This window comes from Silurus meridionalis, chromosome 11 (genome assembly GCF_014805685.1).
Source record: "Silurus meridionalis isolate SWU-2019-XX chromosome 11, ASM1480568v1, whole genome shotgun sequence".
NCBI lineage: Eukaryota > Metazoa > Chordata > Actinopteri > Siluriformes > Siluridae > Silurus > Silurus meridionalis.
In genome coordinates this window covers 2,892,197-2,910,715 of record NC_060894.1, presented here as the reverse complement: position 1 = coordinate 2,910,715, position 18,519 = coordinate 2,892,197, and the positions used below count along the sequence as shown (strand labels likewise).

The 18,519-nt window shown below is 42.7% G+C and overlaps 2 protein-coding genes across 6 annotated transcripts in view; both read left to right on the top strand.

The window, feature by feature from the left end:
• Nucleotides 1-11,797, top strand: part of depdc5 (DEP domain containing 5, GATOR1 subcomplex subunit) — a 28,139-nt gene extending 16,342 nt beyond the window's left edge. Inside the window, exons 26-43 of one of the 5 annotated variants that reach the window (XM_046861712.1) lie at nucleotides 1,272-1,428; nucleotides 1,526-1,686; nucleotides 2,071-2,191; nucleotides 2,640-2,807; nucleotides 2,899-3,118; nucleotides 3,471-3,604; nucleotides 3,795-3,912; nucleotides 5,321-5,386; nucleotides 6,616-6,740; nucleotides 6,907-6,975; nucleotides 7,098-7,230; nucleotides 7,904-8,009; nucleotides 8,111-8,320; nucleotides 8,860-9,029; nucleotides 9,484-9,655; nucleotides 9,766-9,826; nucleotides 9,910-9,992; nucleotides 11,268-11,797. In XM_046861712.1, coding sequence (XP_046717668.1) covers nucleotides 1,272-1,428; nucleotides 1,526-1,686; nucleotides 2,071-2,191; nucleotides 2,640-2,807; nucleotides 2,899-3,118; nucleotides 3,471-3,604; nucleotides 3,795-3,912; nucleotides 5,321-5,386; nucleotides 6,616-6,740; nucleotides 6,907-6,975; nucleotides 7,098-7,230; nucleotides 7,904-8,009; nucleotides 8,111-8,320; nucleotides 8,860-9,029; nucleotides 9,484-9,655; nucleotides 9,766-9,826; nucleotides 9,910-9,992; nucleotides 11,268-11,566 — 2,573 coding nt within the window. In that variant the 3' untranslated portion in view covers nucleotides 11,567-11,797. Of the gene's footprint in view, nucleotides 1-857; nucleotides 1,045-1,244; nucleotides 1,429-1,525; nucleotides 1,687-2,070; nucleotides 2,192-2,639; nucleotides 2,808-2,898; nucleotides 3,119-3,470; nucleotides 3,605-3,794; nucleotides 3,913-5,320; nucleotides 5,387-6,615; nucleotides 6,741-6,906; nucleotides 6,976-7,097; nucleotides 7,231-7,903; nucleotides 8,010-8,110; nucleotides 8,321-8,859; nucleotides 9,030-9,483; nucleotides 9,656-9,765; nucleotides 9,827-9,909; nucleotides 9,993-11,267 lie in introns of those variants that run through there. The other 4 variants (XM_046861711.1, XM_046861710.1, XM_046861713.1 and 1 more) reach the window with 4 other exon arrangements.
• A 1,864-nt stretch (nucleotides 11,798-13,661) lies between these two features.
• Nucleotides 13,662-17,547, top strand: ywhah (tyrosine 3-monooxygenase/tryptophan 5-monooxygenase activation protein, eta polypeptide). The gene is made up of 2 exons (XM_046861717.1): nucleotides 13,662-13,951; nucleotides 16,798-17,547. The coding sequence occupies exons 1-2, from the start codon at nucleotides 13,865-13,867 to the stop codon at nucleotides 17,452-17,454; spliced, it is 744 nt and encodes a 247-aa protein (XP_046717673.1). The 5' UTR covers nucleotides 13,662-13,864; the 3' UTR covers nucleotides 17,455-17,547.
• Nucleotides 17,548-18,519: the final 972 nt, after the last annotated feature.

The following is an 18,519-nucleotide window of genomic DNA, read 5'->3' as shown; positions in this document are numbered from 1 at the left end:
TGGTTGTAAGATGTTTGGTTGTTCTAGAACGAGTGTGGGCCACCGTGGACCACCAGAAATCCGGGAAAACGTAAACACAGCCTTTTAACACGATTCTTAAAATAAATGTACTAATAAATCGGAAGAATACTTGTTAAAAAGTGAATTACAGCAGTTTGGGACACATCCTCGATCCACTTCCACTGTTTCCTACTTTCTTTCTATCACGATCTGGTCATCTCTCTGGGACTTTTTATTTTCCATCTTCTGGGGGCCGCTTTTAAATCGTTACTATTCACAATTTAATCATCACGCTGCGCTCACCGAGGGATTCAATCCACGCATGTACTTTTCTGCATGCACAGTTATGGGCTTCCTTATTCAGTTATTTAAGGTGTGTGTGTGTGTGTGTGTGTGTGTGTGTGTGTGTGTGTGTGTGTGTGTGTGTGTGTGTGTGTGTAATTGAGCAGATTTTCCAGACTGTACAAAGTTAAATTTACTCTTGCAATTGTGGTGAAGAAAAACCTCATATTTTACATGCTTTAACAGGGAACTTTGAAAAATAAATTGAAATTTAAAAATAAATGTTATTAATAAAATAATAATAAATAATAAAACGGTTTCAATTGTTCACAATTCAGCATAATTTTTTGTTCACATTTTAAGTCAATTAATGAATTTAATTTAATTGATTACATTCAAATGTTACTTTGACATTTGATTATTACATTTTATATTGTTATTTTACACGCTAGAGCGACGTACACTGGAAAATTCTGGTACTTTTTTTTTTTTCAATTCGTGGTGTGTGTGTGTGTGTGTGTGTTAAAGTGTGTTAAAGTGTGTGCAATTGACTGACTTTCCCTCTAATCCCACAGTGCATGATTAATTGAGCACGCTATAGACTGCACCAGCAGCATCAGACACAATGAAGAGCACCAAAGTAACACATTGTCTCCTTTTTCTCTTCCCTCCCTCCCTTCTTTGTGTTTGTGTCTCAATTAATGTTTTTTTTTCCCCTCACTCCCTCCATATCTCTTTCTCTCTCTCTCTCTCTCTCTCTCTCTCTCTCTCTTATTTTCTTTCTGAATTTCTTGTTGGGTTCTTTGTATGACTGCTTTCTTTCTTTCCTTCTTTCTGTTTTCTTTTTTCTTTTTTTTAAAAATACATGCTCCATTTGGAGCGTGTGTCTGTGTGTTTCTACACTGGGGCAATGTGCGTGTGCGTGTGTGCGTGCGTGTGTGTGCGTGTGTGTGCCCCTGAAGCCCTACAGCTCTCTGCCCCTCCTACAGTGCCTGCGTTCTGCTGTACAGTTGGAGTGGACTGGAAGTCTCTGACCACGCCGGCGTGTCTCCCCCTCACCACCGACTATTTTCCAGAGCGCCAGTCGCTCCAGAACGACTACACAGAGGGCTACTATGACCTGCTGCCACACACTGACCTGGAGCGGTACACACACACACACACACACACACACACACACACACACACACACACACAAAGTGCGGTATCCCTTACATGACCAAGCGTCTTGTGTGCACGTCAGGCGTGATGACGAGGTGCCGGTGATGAGCGCCCCACGTGTGTTTGAAGAGTTTATCTGCCAGAGGCTGATGCAAGGCTACCAGATCATCGTCCAGCCCAACAGCAGAAAAGCTCCGCCCACAATCGCTCCACCCCTCAGCAGCAGCCCGCTCTATTCCAGGGGTAAATTATGTGTTAAAGATGTTGATGAAGGGTCCGAGCTCTCTCAAAGACAGCAGGCCATGACATGTCTTTCCGTCTGGTTTCATCTCTCGCTCTATCGCTTACTCTGTCGTTTTGCTTTTCTCTTTCATTTATTGCTTAATTTAGTTTTTCCGTGTTTCTCTTTGTTTCCCTCTATGTGCAACTCTTTCGTTCTCCCCATATCTTGTTCATTCTCTTTTTTCTCTCCTAGTGTTTGAGGGAAAAACAGAACGAAAGCTATGTGTGTGTGTATGTGTGTGTGTGTGTGTGTGTGTGTGTGTGTGTGTGTGTGTGTGTTTATATATAAACATCTGTGTATTCGAAATATTGATATATAGGTTCCTGTTCTCCTCATTTTTTCAGGACTGGTGTCTCGGAGGAAGGCTGAGGAAGAGGAGAGCGTGTACTGGCTCAGCATGGGACGAACTTTCCACAAAGTCTGTCTGAAGGACAAAATCATTACTGTTACACGATACCTGCCCAAGTCAGTCTCACACACACACACACACACACACACACACACACACAGCTCATTGGTTAAGATGTTTGACTTCTGATCAGGTCGTGAGTTCAAATCCCATTACAACAGCCACTACTGGGCCCTTGAACAAGGCCCTTAGACTTTAGATACATAAATTAATAATGTATTAATATATGATTTAAAATATATTAGTTGGTATTTCGTTGCTTCTTTTTGTAAATAATTTATCATTTGTAAGTAGATTAATAATTTGTGACTTTATTACAACTGGTAAAAAAAGCGAATGAAACCTTCAGCAATGAATAACCCACGCTATAAAATGCATAATGAACGCGAATATTATTCTGTTTTCATGCTTTAAAAGGACGTTTCCTAGAAATAAAACACTCAATAAAACAAATAAAAATGACTGTGGAAGCATTGGTTTAGTATCAGAATTGTGTGTATGTAGATACCCGTATGAGTCCACCCAGATCCAGTACAGCTACAGTCTGTGCCCCCCTCATGCCGACGGTCATTTTGTGCCCTGCTGGGTGGAGTTCAGCCACGAGAGACTGGAGGAGTACAAATGGAACTACCTGGACCAGTACATCTGCTCAGCTGGCTCCGAGGACTTCAGGTGCACCGTCACAAGCTCTCTTTTCTACGCTGTTCTGAATGTGATGCTGACGTTTGGAAATGAATTTCTCTCTATTCGTTGTTCTCCCCAGCCTTATCGACTCGCTGAAGTTCTGGCGCACCCGCTTTCTGTTGCTCCCAGCGGGCGGGGCCAGGCGAGTGGCAGACGGCGAGGGCCACTGGGACGTGTACGGGGAAGGGCCAGGGGCAGCGGCTGGGTGCGGAGACTGGGCACTGCTGGATGGATTTATACGCTTTTTAGAGGGGCTGAACAGAATCCGGAGACGGCATCGATCTGATCGTATCATCCGGGTAAGCAGAGAAGAGGACTGTGGGTTTTCCAAAAAGAGAAACCACGCCTCTTTTATGGGGAGTGGCAGGTGCATAGGCCACCCCTCTTTTACTGGGAGTGTCAGGTACATAGGCCACACCACTTTTATGGGGAGTGACTGGTACATAGGCTACGCCTTTTTTATTGGGAGGGGCAGGTACATAGGCCACACCCCTTTTACTTGGAGTGACAGGTACATAGGCCACACCTCTTTTTCTGGGATTGACAGGTACATAGGCCACACCTCTTTTACTGGGATTGACAGCACAGTAGCCAGGCCTTTTTTTTCAGTAGAACTTTTCCTCACTCTGTTTATTGCCACCATGCTCACAGAAAGGAGCAGCCATGAAGGGTCTACAGGTGACATCACCGCTCTCTCCTTACACCCCGGAGCCTCTGGCACCTCCTCTGGGTAAAAAAGGTGCTTCAGCTCTCACCACGTTGCTTGAGCTGGATCAGACGCACAAGTAAGTGCTGCTTCTTCTGCATAGCATGTCGTCATGGTCATAACATCAAGTGTCGCACCTCATGTAGGAATACATGAAAAACTCGAACAAATCAATTACAAAAAAATGCTTTATTATTATACTTTTGTGGTTCACTGCGTAACAACCCCACACACACACACACACTCTTTCTCGTTGTCTCTCTCTGTAGGACTCTGGAGGAGCAGCAGGCTGTTGCTCAGTATGCGGTGGTTAAAACAAACCCGTCATTCACTGATGCTGCTCCTGTCATTTCTGTGGCAAATACTTACATCGACAGCCCTAGAAAGGTGACCGATTGCTAAAAATGTGTGTGTGTGTGTGTGTGTCTGCTCAATTCTGGTCCATCTCATGTATAGGTGTGTTTATAGGGGGGACAAGCACCCAATCAGAGCAGAGTCGCTTGCAGTAGTTCCATTTTTATATTTATTTTATTTCCTTTTTCTTGGCTCCTGGTTTATAATCGTTTCTATGTCTCATTTGAAGACTTTACTCATAATTATTTATAATAATTCTTCACCACAAATGGCATTTTTATTTCTGGAGAGCTCAATGCACTGCTTTATAATTAGGCTTTTTATTAAATTTTCTTATTAAATGTATTTTTTAATTAAACAGTGTCCACACTAATAAGTTTTTTTTACGTAGATAAACGTTTAAGTCGGAAAGTAAATAAACGCGAGGCGGAAATGCCGCAGGTCACACGTCTCAGTGTGGATGAGCAACTTTTGGGGGGAAAAGTGCTTGGACCCCTGTCATTGCAGCATGTAGCCAGGGTTTCTTTTGTCTTTATTCGTTCACTCTTTTTCACATACTTTTTGTGTTGGTTTGTGGCGTTTGTTTGTTTTTTTTCTTTTCCTTGTATAAGGGTTTCATCCTTAAACTGCAGGAAGTCAGAACTGCATGGTTTTCTGCTCATTTTGGTAGTTAGAACAGCATAAGAACAGCCACTGGTGGAACTCAATGTACACAAGTGTACACTTAATCACATTACAAGTCACAGCGCCTCTCAAAAATCCAGTCTTTTACGTTTTTTGAGAGACACCGCCGCGTTTCTATGTTTCTATTCAACAAACCCGGTGATGTAACGTAATGATTTCCTTTGACCAAACAAATATATAAATGTCTAGATGTTCCACTTTATTTTCATTGAAAAGTCAAAGATCAGTAACACGTGTGTACACCATATGAGCAAAATTTTGTGGATCTTCCCAGAAGAATGGAGCTCATTGTATGAGATCCTTTCAGACACAGGGGTGTTAGTAATCACTGATGTAGGTGAGGAGGCCTGGAGATGCTCTATAGCAGGAGATCTTCCACTCCAACCCATGTGAAGCATATCTTCATGGATCTGGCATTTCTACACAGGGGTTATTGTCAGGCTGGAACAGGTTTGGGACTAATAGTTGAGGTGAAGGGAAAATATAGTGTTCCAACATCCAAAGACATTTAATACAATCGTTGTGCGACAGTTTGTGAAAGAACCAAATATGGCTGGAAAAGTCAGGTGTCACAATACTTTTGTCTACGTAGTGTACACACGTGTAATGATTTCTAAATGTAGAACTGTGCACTTCTGCAGTCCTGTGTGCCTCCTGCTGTGTAATCACATTGAATTCCCTGGGTTCTTCCATCCCTTCCTCTGTCTCTGTCAAACTCTCTGTGGCGTTTTTTTTTTGTTTTTCTCCTGTATGCCAGCAGGACGCTGCGTTCATGTTGGATTTTATTCGTAGCCCTCGCTCCTCCTACCTGTCTCACCCACAGGTCAGTAACTTCCTCGGCCTCTTGTTTTCTCCCTGAACAAGAAAAGCATGGGCACTTTGTCGTTTGTGTTTGTCCTCTGTGCTTGTGTGTTTTTCCGAATGCAGCTTTCCAAATGCGACATAAAGAGTAAAGTGGGTTTACTGATAACCACCAGCTCTCAGAACTTTCAATACAGTGACGTATTTATGTGTAGTTTATCCCTGTATCCTGAAAGAGGGCTGGGCTGTCTGTCTGTCTGTCTGTCTGTCTGTCTGTCTGTCTGTCGAAAGATCTGTGGATGGATGGTTGGAAGGATAGATAGATAAATAGATAGATCTATGGATGGATAAACAGATTAGCTCAGATACAATATATGAGCTAAAGTATTGCGACACCTGCCCATATGTGGTTCTTCCCCAAACTGTTAAAATTGTCTTTGGCTGCAGAAGCATAACATTTTCCCTTCACTAACTAGAAAACCCAAACCTGTTCCAGCATGACAACACCCCTGTGCACAAAGCCAGCTCCATGATAATATGCTGTACATGTGTTTGGAGTGGAAGATCTCATGCTATAAAGCTCTGACCCGATTGAATTGATCATTATGAACACTAATGCCATTGTGGCCAAATGAATCTCGCACAAATCTAGTGGAACATTTTTCCAGGTGTCCACAAATTTTTGCCCATATTTTTAGAATGGCCATCTATCACATATAACATCATGATTAGAGACGCCGATTTCTTCGAAAGGTCCATAAGGGCATAATTTTTCATGACCATGATATCAGCATTATATTGACACATCGCCCAGCACTGTTCTGCATGCACTTCTTTTGATTTTATATATATATATATATATACACACACATATACACACACACACACACACACACACACACACAGCATTTCACAAAAGTGAGTACACCCCTCACATTTCGGCAACAATTTTTGTATAATCTTCTCAAGGGACAACACTGTAGAAATAAAACTTGTATAGCAGTACAGATTTACTGTACAACCTGAGGACAAACTGCACATTGACTCCTCTAAAATATATCATAAGATAATAATAAGTTTTATTTCTATAGTCTTGTCCTTTGAAAACATACTAAAATAGTTGCTGAAATGTGAGGGGTGTACTTACTTTTGTGATATATATATTTGGATTTGTTGCATGTAAGTAGTTTAGATTTTTCAGTTTGGAAATTGTTAGTATGTATTATAAAGATGTGTGGTTGCTTCCTGAAGATGCCTCCTGAGCCTCCTGCAGTCAATCCTGCTGATTCCGGTTCAATAGAGAAAGGAGGAAACCTATCAAATGACAGGCTGGCAGTGGGCGGAGCTTCAGACACTGCGTCAGGACCCGATCCAGGGTAAGTAAATTTTTTGTTTTATTTCTTTTTAATCATGGGACGTGTTAAAGCAACGCACGACAAACTTTGTGTTCAAGTTATATGACTCCTGAGCACACCGCTGCTAGCTTCCAAGCTTTATATAGCTAGTGTTTGAGTAGCTTCTGATGATGTTCTTCTCTCTCAGGGCTCAGATGGGCAATCTGTCCTCCTCCTCCACCATGCTGGAAATTCTGGAGGCCATCAAACACCCAAAGTAAGAGTCCAGGACATTTTCCATTACATTACAGCTTACACTGCATTAACCTGCTCACAGCACAAATATACTGTGTGTGTGTGTGTGTGTGTGTGTGTGTGTGTGTCTGTGTGTGCGCACAGTACTGGCGTCCAGCTGCTGCCTGAGCAGAAGGGTTTGCCCCCGAACTGCTTCATCAGTGCTGAGGTGGTACACTGGCTAATGAACACAGTGGAGAATGTGGCCACACAGGGCATCGCTGTGGAGATCATGCAGGTGCCACACGAACATTCAAACAACTCACACGAACACTCGCATAACTCACACTCAAACACGCACGGCTAACACTCGCACTGCTCACACGAACACTCTCGTTACACTTGCACAACTCGCACTGACTCTTGCACAAACTACACATTTCTGCACAACATACACAAACACTCGCACCACTCGCTTTAACACTCGCACAACATATACTCATATACAGCATATACTATCAGTTACACAATTTAACAATTTGCACAACTCGCACTAACACTCGCACAGCGCACACTGTCATTCACACAACTCACAATCTCGTGTACAATTCACAGTAACACTCTCACACAACTCGCACTAACACTCGCACAATTCACACTAATACTTGCACAGCTCACACTCGCACAACTCGCACTACATACATTGTCACTCGCACAATTTGCACTAGCTTTCGCACAGCATACACTCGCACAACTCACACTAACATTCACAAAGCAAACATTTGCACAATTCATGAACTTTTGCACCACTTGCACAACTCCCTCTAACACTGGTGAGATATTTAACTATTGCAGCTGCTCCTCCTACTGTCATTTGTACATTATAGAATAACGTGTTATGCTTTTATCCATTTATTGTTGCATTTAAGATCAAGTGTGAAAGCAGTGTGAAAGCGACTCTGTTTTTGTAGAAAATGTTAGATGAAGGTCTGATCGCTCACGCGTCCGGCGAGGCCATGCGCACTTTCGTCTACGGATTCTACTTCTACAGGATTGTGGACAAGGAGGCAGAGAAGCGTAAGAGTCGCCCCCTGATGGCTTTTATTTTTATTAGCTTTCATTTTGAAATAAACAGACAAACCTCTGTGATGTGAGAGACGTCTGTCCTGGTCCTGCAGCTCCGTGCAGCGTTGCGATCTCTGCCGCGGCTCTCGACGATTTCCAGAGGAAGTGGTTTGAGGTGGCGTTGGTGCTCGAGGAGCGTCGCCCATGTGACCTTCCCACCTTCCTGTTGCCTTGGCTGCCCAGTCGACCCGCTTCCTACGCCAGCAGACACAGTTCTTTCAGCCGCAGCTTCGGGGGCCGCAGCCAAGCCGCCGCACTTCTAGGTGCAAATTACCTCACCCACAGACACGCCCCCTGCTGGATACAGTGATCAGCCAGGGTCTAGTCACCTAGTGATCTGTCAAATTCTCTCTCTCTCTCTCTCTCTCTCTCTCTCTCTCTCTCTCTCTCTCTCTCTCTTTCTTTTTTTCAAACCTTCCTTTTTTGCTCTCTTTCTTGCTGTCTGTCTCCACACTTGCTCTCTTGTCCCTCACTTTTCTCTCTCTCCGCCTTCTTACTATCTTTCTATCTTTCTCTCTGACTTTCCTCTATTTCTCCTCCTTCTTTGTTTGTTTGTTTCTTTCTTTCTTTCTTTCTTTCTTTCTTTCTTTCTTTCTTTCTTTCACACTCTCTATTGCTCTCTCTTGTGCGTTCTTTTCTCTCTTTCAATCTTTCTGTCTGTCTCTATGACTCTTTTGCTTACTGTTTTGATTGCTTTCTTTCTATTGTTATATATTTTACAATCTCTCTCTCTCTCTCTCTCTCTCTCTCTCTCTCTCTCTCTCTCTCTCTCTCTCTCTCTCTCTCTCTCTCTCTCTCTCAGCTGCTACAGTACCTGAGCAGAAGACAGTCACTCTGGACGTGGACGTGAACAACCGCAGCGATCGTACTGAATGGGGTAGCTGTTATTACCACGGCAACTTCTCTCCCAACATGGCATTCGAGATCAAGCTGCACTGGATGGCCGTGACTGCGGCGGTGCTTTTCGAGATGGTCAGTGATCACATCCAGTCCGATCTCGTTTATTTCTATAGCACTTTTAACTATTACTGTTGTACCAAAGCTACAGAAATAAATAGATTAGATTAGATTAGCTACCTCTACGCTAATCCGGTTTCATTTTGGAAACAGTGTTTGCATCTAAAAACGTTCTGCGTCCATACTTTAGATTTCAATCGTTTCCCAAAAGTTGCTCATTCACACTTCGTCTGTAAATTTTCGAAAGCGTTTTCAAAAAAGCTACATTTTTGTTGACCGAAAACGGCACCTCAGTGTCAGAAAATTTATATTCAGATGAAAACATATGCGTGGACATAAGAATATATATTTTATAAGTGTAGAAATAGAATAGAAAATCTTGCCTTCCTTCTTTCTATTTTTCCTAGTGATTTCTTTCCTATATAAAGTGAATTAAGGACTAAAAACGCATGCGATCGTGTACTCTCAGGTCCAAGGCTGGCACAGGAAGGCGGCATCATGCGGTTTCCTGTTGGTCCCGGTGCTGGAGGTGCCGTTCGCATTGCCCTCGTATCTGTACGGAGATCCGCTACGTGCTCAGCTCTTCATCCCTCTCAACATTCAGTGTCTGCTCAAAGACTCCAACGACAACCTGTTCGAGGGTGAGGGCACACAAACACTTGGTGTGGGGTGTATAAATCTTTCCTCTCAGCTCTAACATGTTTGAGTTTTGACCTGTGAGATGATTTAATGTTCCTGTTATCACGGGCAGGATTCGAACCGGAGACGTACTGGGACCGGATGCAGCTCTTCCAAGAGGCTATTCTTTACAGGTAAACTGGAAAAAGTACTTCGGGTGAAGGTACAAGTTCTGTCCTGTTGCACTTAATTTATGTCGCCCTTCTCCATTTTTTAGGTTCGGTTTTGTTCAGGACAAATTCTCTGCTTCGGCTTTCAGCTTCCCTGCCGAAAACAAGCCGCAGTACATCCACGTCACAGGTACAGTCCCCCTCATGCTCCTGTTTGTGTTTTACTTTAAAGTGTGAGCAGAAATGATAAAATATTACAGTGGATGTGCAAAGAAACATTAACTAAAATATACCAAAGTAAAAAGTCAGTCTAGAACCATGTGACCCAGCGTCCAGAACATAAACCAACTAACATCGTGTCTCAAACACTTTGATCCAACTCAGTATCGAGTACTGACACTAGCTGTTTTGGAAAATAGTCTGGATGGATTGTTGGGTAGACTGATGGGTGGAATGTTGGTTGGACAGATTGCTGGAATGTTGGTTGGATTGTTGGATGGACAGACGGATGGATTGTTGGATGGATAGATGGGTGGATAGTTGGATAGACGGATGATTGGATGGACAGATGTGTGGATGGTTGGATGGACAGATGTGTGGATGGTTGGATGGACAGATGGATGGAATGTTGGTTGGACAGATAGATGGAATGTTGGTTGAACTGTTGGATAGACAGATGGATGGATGGACAGATGGGTGGATTGTTGGATGGACAGATAAATGGATGGTTTGATAGAATGCTGGTTAGACTGTTGGATAGACAGATGGATGGATTGTTGGATGTATGGATGGTTGAATGGATAGCTGGATTGATTGATAGGCAGACACAGACAGAAGGTGAGATGGAAGGACTGATGGACAGAGAGAAGGATAGTTGAATGCATAATTGAATGGATGGACTGACAGACTGTTGGAGGGACGGAAGACGAAAGTAATAATGGATGGGGAAATGGACGTACGGATAGATGGAAGAACAGATAGAGAGATCTAAATCTAATCTAATGAGTTTGACACCTGTGATGTGAGGTGGCGTTTCGCTAGATAACGAGGTCATTATATGAGGTATGGCTTAAATAAAGAGACAGTATTAGTAACTCTCACTAACTCTCAGGGGTGACTTTTGAATATGTCTTAACCTGCATGACGAATATCAACACTCCGGCCGTTCAGCTGATTGTCACTCGTTTAAAGTAGTTTATTTGTCTGCAGTGCGCCGGAAAATGCGAAGTTTAAAAGTCCAGCAACGCGTCAGTTTCAAATGTTAGAACTTTTCCTAGCTAGCTGATAGATTTCTAATCAAGTTCAATTAAGGAATTGGGAAGTGTGCGTGTGTGCGTGTGTGCACGTGCGTGTGTGCGTGCGTATGTGTGTGCGCTAACTGATTCTGTTCAAAATGTTATCATGGAGAACCTGTCAACCTGGGACATCCTCCTTTAGTGCATATGATCTCATCCCTTTTTTCCAGGCACCGTGTTCATGCAGTTGCCGTTCTCAAAAAGGAAGTACTGTAGCGGTCAGCAGCGGCGCCGCCGTAACTCCGCCTCCTCGGCCAGTCAGAGCCTCTTCGGGCCTGAAGAGCACGTCGGCTACCACTGGGCCTATAACACCATGCTGACCAAAGCGTGGCGCACCGGCGTCCTAGGAGACGAGAAGCTCGCCGAGCGTCTCCTCCGAGACTTCACCGACTTCTGCGCCAACAAGGACAAACGGCTCGTGAGCTTCTGGGAGAATTGTGTGGAGAAAATGAACTCGAGTGCCCCTTGAAACACACACACACACACACACACACACACACACACACACACACACACACACACACACTCTCAGTCCAAAGACTGGGATTAATTTATACTGTCATATTTATATAGAAGTGTTTACAGATATCAGGAGTGAATCCGGTCCAATCAGATCGAGGCGCAATCAGCAGGGAAGTCCTGATTGGTGCTTTAATGTAACGCCTGAGTCGAGGAGAGGAAATAAAGGACTGAGTCATCATGTACGGAGTTTTCAGTGTCAGCAGAAGTAGTTGCTTTGCCCCGGGAAAGGAGAAGCCCAATGCTGATGGTGCACTGCGACTGTGTCTTAAAGGGGTCATTTGTTGCACTGAAGAGAAAATGTTTCTTATTTATTTATAGGAAACATAATATTTATATTCAGTTATATAGGAAGAGCATTTCAACAGATTTTATTCAGTTTGTGTTTAGAGACAAAAATACAATAGAAGCGAGTCGATGGTTCGCGGTTTTCCGAGGACCTTCTCAATGATCTTCTACGTTTCGTATAGCGGAGGAAATCACAGCTCACGATTATTAAATTATAAATGCAAATGAGAATGTAATGACTTATTATTAATAATAATGTTTTAAAATTGAGGCACTGAAAATGCTTTTCTGTAGGAAACAAAATGCTGAAAAAGATGGAGAAATTTCAGATGAGTGCTCAGTTGTCACTGGTTTAGGATATATATATATATATATATATATATATTTTTTTTTTTTTTTTTTTTTAAAGGCAGCAGTCATGATGGTGTGAATGAACGAGAACACTTGGCTTCGTATCTGATAACGTTTGCAACAGAAAAAATTTTTTAATCTGCCGCTACAATCGACACTGAACAGAGATTTGGTTGAGATCGAAGTGTCAATTAAAGTAGTAGTTCCACCTCGTTTCAAGTCCACATTTATAAATCTTTTTGTTTCTTGATGGTGTTTATGTGCTTTTTTTTTTTTTTTTTGGCATTTGCCATAACAAATTATTTGTATCTCACGTCAAAATGAGATTTTCCCCCATAATATTCTATATAAAAATCCCTTTCATACTAACAAGTCCCCAAGCTATAATGCTTCAACTTAAATTTTTTCCGCTATTAAAAAAATAATAGCGTTTATTTAGCTAAAATTTTTAGCTATTTTTCTATGAAACGGAGTGCGTTTGGCACCGAACCGTCGCTCATTGACACGGCTTCTGCCACGTTTTATATATAATATAGTTGTTGGCTTTCTGCTCCAGTTTCCCTGCGTAGATCCTGAGCTGTAAATATCTGTTCTTCAAATGTTTCCTCTGAGTTTTCCGGTTTCGTCCTACCGTCCAGAAACATACAGAAACGTGGATCTCTCTATTGTAAAGTTCTCCTAGGTGTTGAAGGTGTGTATGTGTGTGTATGTGATTCAGCCTGTCATATATAGTGTACATTCACTGGTTTAGATTCAGACCTCTGGCTTTTCCGGTTTCGTCCTACTGACCAAAAAAACATACAGGAAAGTGGATTTGGTTATCTTTAATTGCCCCTTGGTGTTGAAGGTGTGTGTGTGTGTGTGTGTGAAGGTGATTCATGGAAGAGCAAGTCCTAAAGTGCAGCTCTGAGGTACATTATGTGGCTCAATGTGAGCGTCTGGAACATCACATTCCTTTCTTTAAAAAGAACCTGGATGCTTCCAGGCTTTTTTTTCACCAGATGTTTGGAGCGTTGTTTTATTTGTGAACATTCAGGGTGAGAAGGTCTGGGGTTTATTGGAGGTGAAGTCAGGCCTCAGATCTTCCACTCCACAAGCCTTCAAAATGGCCGACTCCCTGATCAGTGCCTTACTGAACCAGGTGAGGTATGAAGACGTGCTGAAAGACATGCTAGACAGATGTGGGCCTGCACATTTTTTTAGGGTAAGAAACCCATATGGGTGGGTGTCCACATACTTTTGGTGGTAGCCTCACCACCACCACTACACACACACACTGCTTTAGGAATGCCACGAATGTACTACAGCACCTTCATCCGAACGCTGCAACGACATCCGTACTGCGCGTGCGCACTGCTGCACCTTCGGCCTGGGCTATTTTTAGGCCGTGACGTCACCCATGAAATAGACCGAGCGGAGGCCCCGCCCCCTTTCCCAGCCCTTGGGTGCGTGTGTGAGCAGGATTGACAGCAGGACGCTGCAGCAGAGAACCACGGGAGATAAGAGCATAGAGAAACGCGCTCAGGAGGGACAAAAGAAGAAAATACCAAAGGCTTTGGTTTAAACGTGTTTTAGAGAATACAAATAAAAAGATTAGAAGTGCTGAAAGATGGCAGACCGGGAGCAGCTCATCCAGAGGGCTCGGCTCGCCGAACAGGCGGAGCGCTACGATGACATGGCCGCCGCCATGAAGCTGGTGAGTGACTAATCTTTTAGAATAAAACATATCTATATATTTATATATCACATCTATAACCTTTATACTATATACACACCATGTACCATATTTATTAATATACGTGTGTGTGTGTATTTAAATATATATAATATACACACACCATGTACCATATTTATTAATATACAATATATATATAATATAATTTATACCACTAAAACACAAAATTCAATCTGTATTCATTCATGCATCAAATCTCACTCCATTATAACAATACACAGCAATGCAGAGCTTCACTTTCACTGATGCTGCCGCCGTGCCTTTTATCTCGGGTTGCCATATCTGATAAATCCATCCTCCGATTAGTCCCAAGTCCTGCCCTGTAAACTTAAACTTATTTATCACGTTTGAACATGTTTAATAAACTTAATCCATATTTAATCAATCAATACACATACCTTTATTTAAATTCTGTAAAATATACAAATATTTTTGTGGATATTTGTGTAATCTGGCAACCTTAAGCTCTTTTGTCAATGCTGGAGCATCTCTTTGTGAGGGTTTATATATATTTATATATACAAGATAGATAGATAGATAGATAGATATGAAGGAGATATATATTTAATTGTTTTAATTATTGTATTAGCAGGTCCTGCAATTTATTAGAATCACCACATGACAGTAATGCATTCTTTTTTTTTTTTTTTATTAATTTTTTTTTTACATTTTATTTGATTCATAATGAGGAGGTTTGCCACGGCTTGTCGATCAGCGATGAGACGAGTGAGCGTCTGTCCATCAGCCGCAGCATCATACAGATAAATTGGCATCGGTGGACAAAAGGATGCCCATGTCCTCTGATGCTTTCTCGTAGTCTGCTTTCCTCGTAGTCCTCGTAGTCTGCTTTCACATTATACACAATTATTCAGGCACGAGTCTGACTTTTCCTCTCGTATTCCCCTCCCAATTAAACACATCCTGATGCACCAAGTGTGCGATCGCTCTCTTGACATTGAACACAAGGTCAGGAAGAGTGTTTGATACGAATTCAAAATTAGGCATGTGTGATAGATAGATAGATAGATAGATAGATAGATAGATAGATAGACTGTCTGTCTGACAATTCTCATCAATTTTACGTTTTCCCTGATGATATGCTTTGTGCAGAATAAAACCGTGATGGATTTATTGACCTCATGGACTACGGCAGTGACGATCTTAAAGACGATTTGCTGCATTAACGTAATCTCATGATTGTACACGTGGAACAAAAAAGCTGTATGGGTCGAGAGCTTCATCCTGAACGGAAAGCAGCAGAAGCGATGATTCGGAGCGAAAGTGATATTGCATCAGAAATTGCATGTGTGACGTACACGTCTTATAATGGGTGCAGAATCAGAGCTTCTCCTCGCTTCACTTCCCACAGTTTATATAATGTGTATGTAATATAGAATTGTGGGATGCTTAATTACATAATTACAGTTTCTGCCAGCCGGGTGTGATTTTATAAAGACATATGTGGCAGCCTGTACGATTAAACCCCATATTAACCTGCTGCTTTACACTGCTGCACTGAGATACACTGCACTGAGTTACAGCGGTCAAGAGTAATACAGTAACCTCTATAATTTAATCAGAGAGAGAGAGAGAGAGAGAGAGGGGGATGTATTTGGATTAGATTTTATATGCAATGGATAGATGGGATATGGATGGATGGATGGATAGATGGATAGACAGATACAGTAGGATGGATGGATAGATTACATTTTATATGCGATAGATAGATAGATAGATAGATAGATAGATAGATAGATAGATAGATAGATGGATAGATGGATAGACGGATAGATACAGTAAGATGGATGGATAAATTACAGTTTATATGCGATGGATGGATGGATGGATGGATAGATAGATGGATAGATAGAGCTGGATGGATAGACAGATACAGTAAGATGGATGGATTACATTTTATATGCTATAGATGGATAGATGGATAGATAGAGTTGGATGGATAGACAGATACAGTAGGATGGATGGATAGATTACATTTTATATGCAATAGATAGATGGATGGATGGATGGATGGACAGATAGAGTAGGATAAAAATGGATGGATCTGTTGATTGTGGGTGTGGTCTGTCCAGTGTTTCCAGTGAATTTGTAGTAACTGGATAAAGCGAACTAAAGAACATTTTTCTGTGAGGACCACATCTTTTCTTTTTTAACGGGGGTCCGGGTCGGTCTGTAACAGTAAAAGGCACGGGCCGGAGTGACCAGCAGTATTATTGTGGAGATTTTATTATGATTTGAAATGTATTTATTTCACCTCCTAATCCTAGATTAGTTTATTATTTTGTTCTGCACCGTACAGACAAATGAGCGTTACTTTTTAGGAGCCTATTAAATTAACATTATTTCTATTATAATGACTTTTCTTTTTATATATTTATTGAAATCCAAACATCTACTTAATTATACATGTGGTTTGTGGGTGAATCAAACAAATAATTAGGCTACGTTAATAACTAGAACTGGTCTCGCGTGTAAAACAAACAGCACGCGGTGTCAGTGATTCGCCTCTAGAGGCCGCTCTCGTAATGACGGCGTATCAAACTGTATCTCCTCTAGTGGTCAACTGAGGGAACTTTACGGAATCGTTTGAGGCAGTCATTTGATTTCGTGCGTTAGATAGAAGGATATGGATGGGTGGATGGATGGATGGACGGACAGACAAAGTGGAAGGCGCATATATAAAAATACACAAGCCAGATAAACAGAAAGACAGACAGGCAGACGAATGTGACTGGTGAAACGTCCTTAATTAAGCCCTTCTTTCTTCCCCCTGTCCCTCCTCTCCGCAGGTGACCGAGTTGAACGAGCCGCTGTCCAACGAGGACCGTAACCTGCTGTCGGTAGCGTATAAGAACGTGGTGGGCGCGCGTCGCTCATCGTGGCGCGTCACCTCCAGCATCGAGCAGAAGACGGCGGCGCAAGACGGCGGCGAGAAGAAGCTGGAGCTGGTGCGCGCCTACCGCGAGACCATCGAGAAGGAACTGGAGGGCGTGTGCCAGGACGTCCTCTCGCTGCTCGACAGCTACCTCATCAAGAACTGCGACGAAAGCCAACTGGAGAGCAAAGTCTTCTACCTAAAGATGAAGGGCGACTACCAGCGCTACCTAGCCGAGGTAGGAACCGGCGAGAAGCGCACCACGGCCGTCGCCACCTCCGAGGCCGCCTACAAGGAAGCGTTCGACATCGCCAAGAACATGGCACCCACGCACCCCATCCGCCTCGGCCTGGCCCTCAACTTCTCCGTCTTCTACTATGAGATCCAGAACGCTCCCGAGCAGGCGTGCCAGCTCGCCAAGGAGGCGTTCGACGAGGCCATCGGACACCTGGACAATCTGAACGAGGACTCGTACAAGGACTCCACGCTCATCATGCAGCTCCTCAGGGACAACTTGACCCTGTGGACCAGTGACCAGCAGGACAGTGAAGGAGGAGACGCTAACAACTGAGCGCAACAGAACGCACGCTCACTCTCTCCGTTAACGCTCTCGCTAGCTGTAGTCGACTTCGATTTCCTCTTAATAAATGTCCTCTCTCTCTTCTCTTCTAGTCCTGTAGTCTCACTTCCATCCATCGGTTTTATGCAGATGTATGCAAATTTTACACGGTTTCGGTTTTTCCACGTGATTTAGCCTAGCGGGTACGTGTCTAAGAGCGTCACGATGTAGCTAGCACATTCTTATCCTGCCTATCCATATCTCGCTAGCCAACATCTAATAAAGTGCTCATTTTGAAATTTGGCTAATTGTCGCTTGAAATTGAATTTCACAACCTCCATGAAACTCCACACGGTTTCCGCTAGTAATCTTCGACATTAATATTAGCCGCTTTACCTGTTAGCTAACATTAGCTGCGCATTAGCTATAACATGGCATGCTAACATGGCTAAAAAGAAACTTATAATTCCACTCTGGGGAAAAAGCTAACCGCTATGTGTTCAGCTAAATTGGACCTAACATTCAAACTAACGCTACAGCTTAGCTAGAATAACAATAAGCTAGCATGCTAATCTCGAAAGCGTCTCCCTGTTCCACAGAGGAGGACATTTTAACATTTAATTTTTTGGGTTGCGTACAGCTTAAACCGATTCTTTCTTTTATCCATCCTGCTAATGTGGCAATTCGCTAAAGTTAGCTAGCTGTGTCACACTTTCACACACTTTCCCAAACGCTAATATGCTGCCCGTCCTGCATTTTTTATAGAACAGCTACTGATGTGAGCTATTAACTCCACTCCATTGTCCACTTCTCACCAGGCAAAAGTCAAATACTTATTGCACTACTTTAAAACCAACTCGCTAGCTAACTAGCTTATGCAGAGGTCATAATTGGCTTGTTAGCATTCCCAGAACCTAATTTCCTTTGGCTATGTTTGATCATGTTAGCATGGCAAGTTAGCTTTCGTTTCCAACAACATTCTACATTAACAACTAACCAAGTCTGCTAACCGCATTGCTAACAATTATTGCATAATTAAAACCAGTAGTCAGGTTAACTAGCAGCGGGTCAACTATG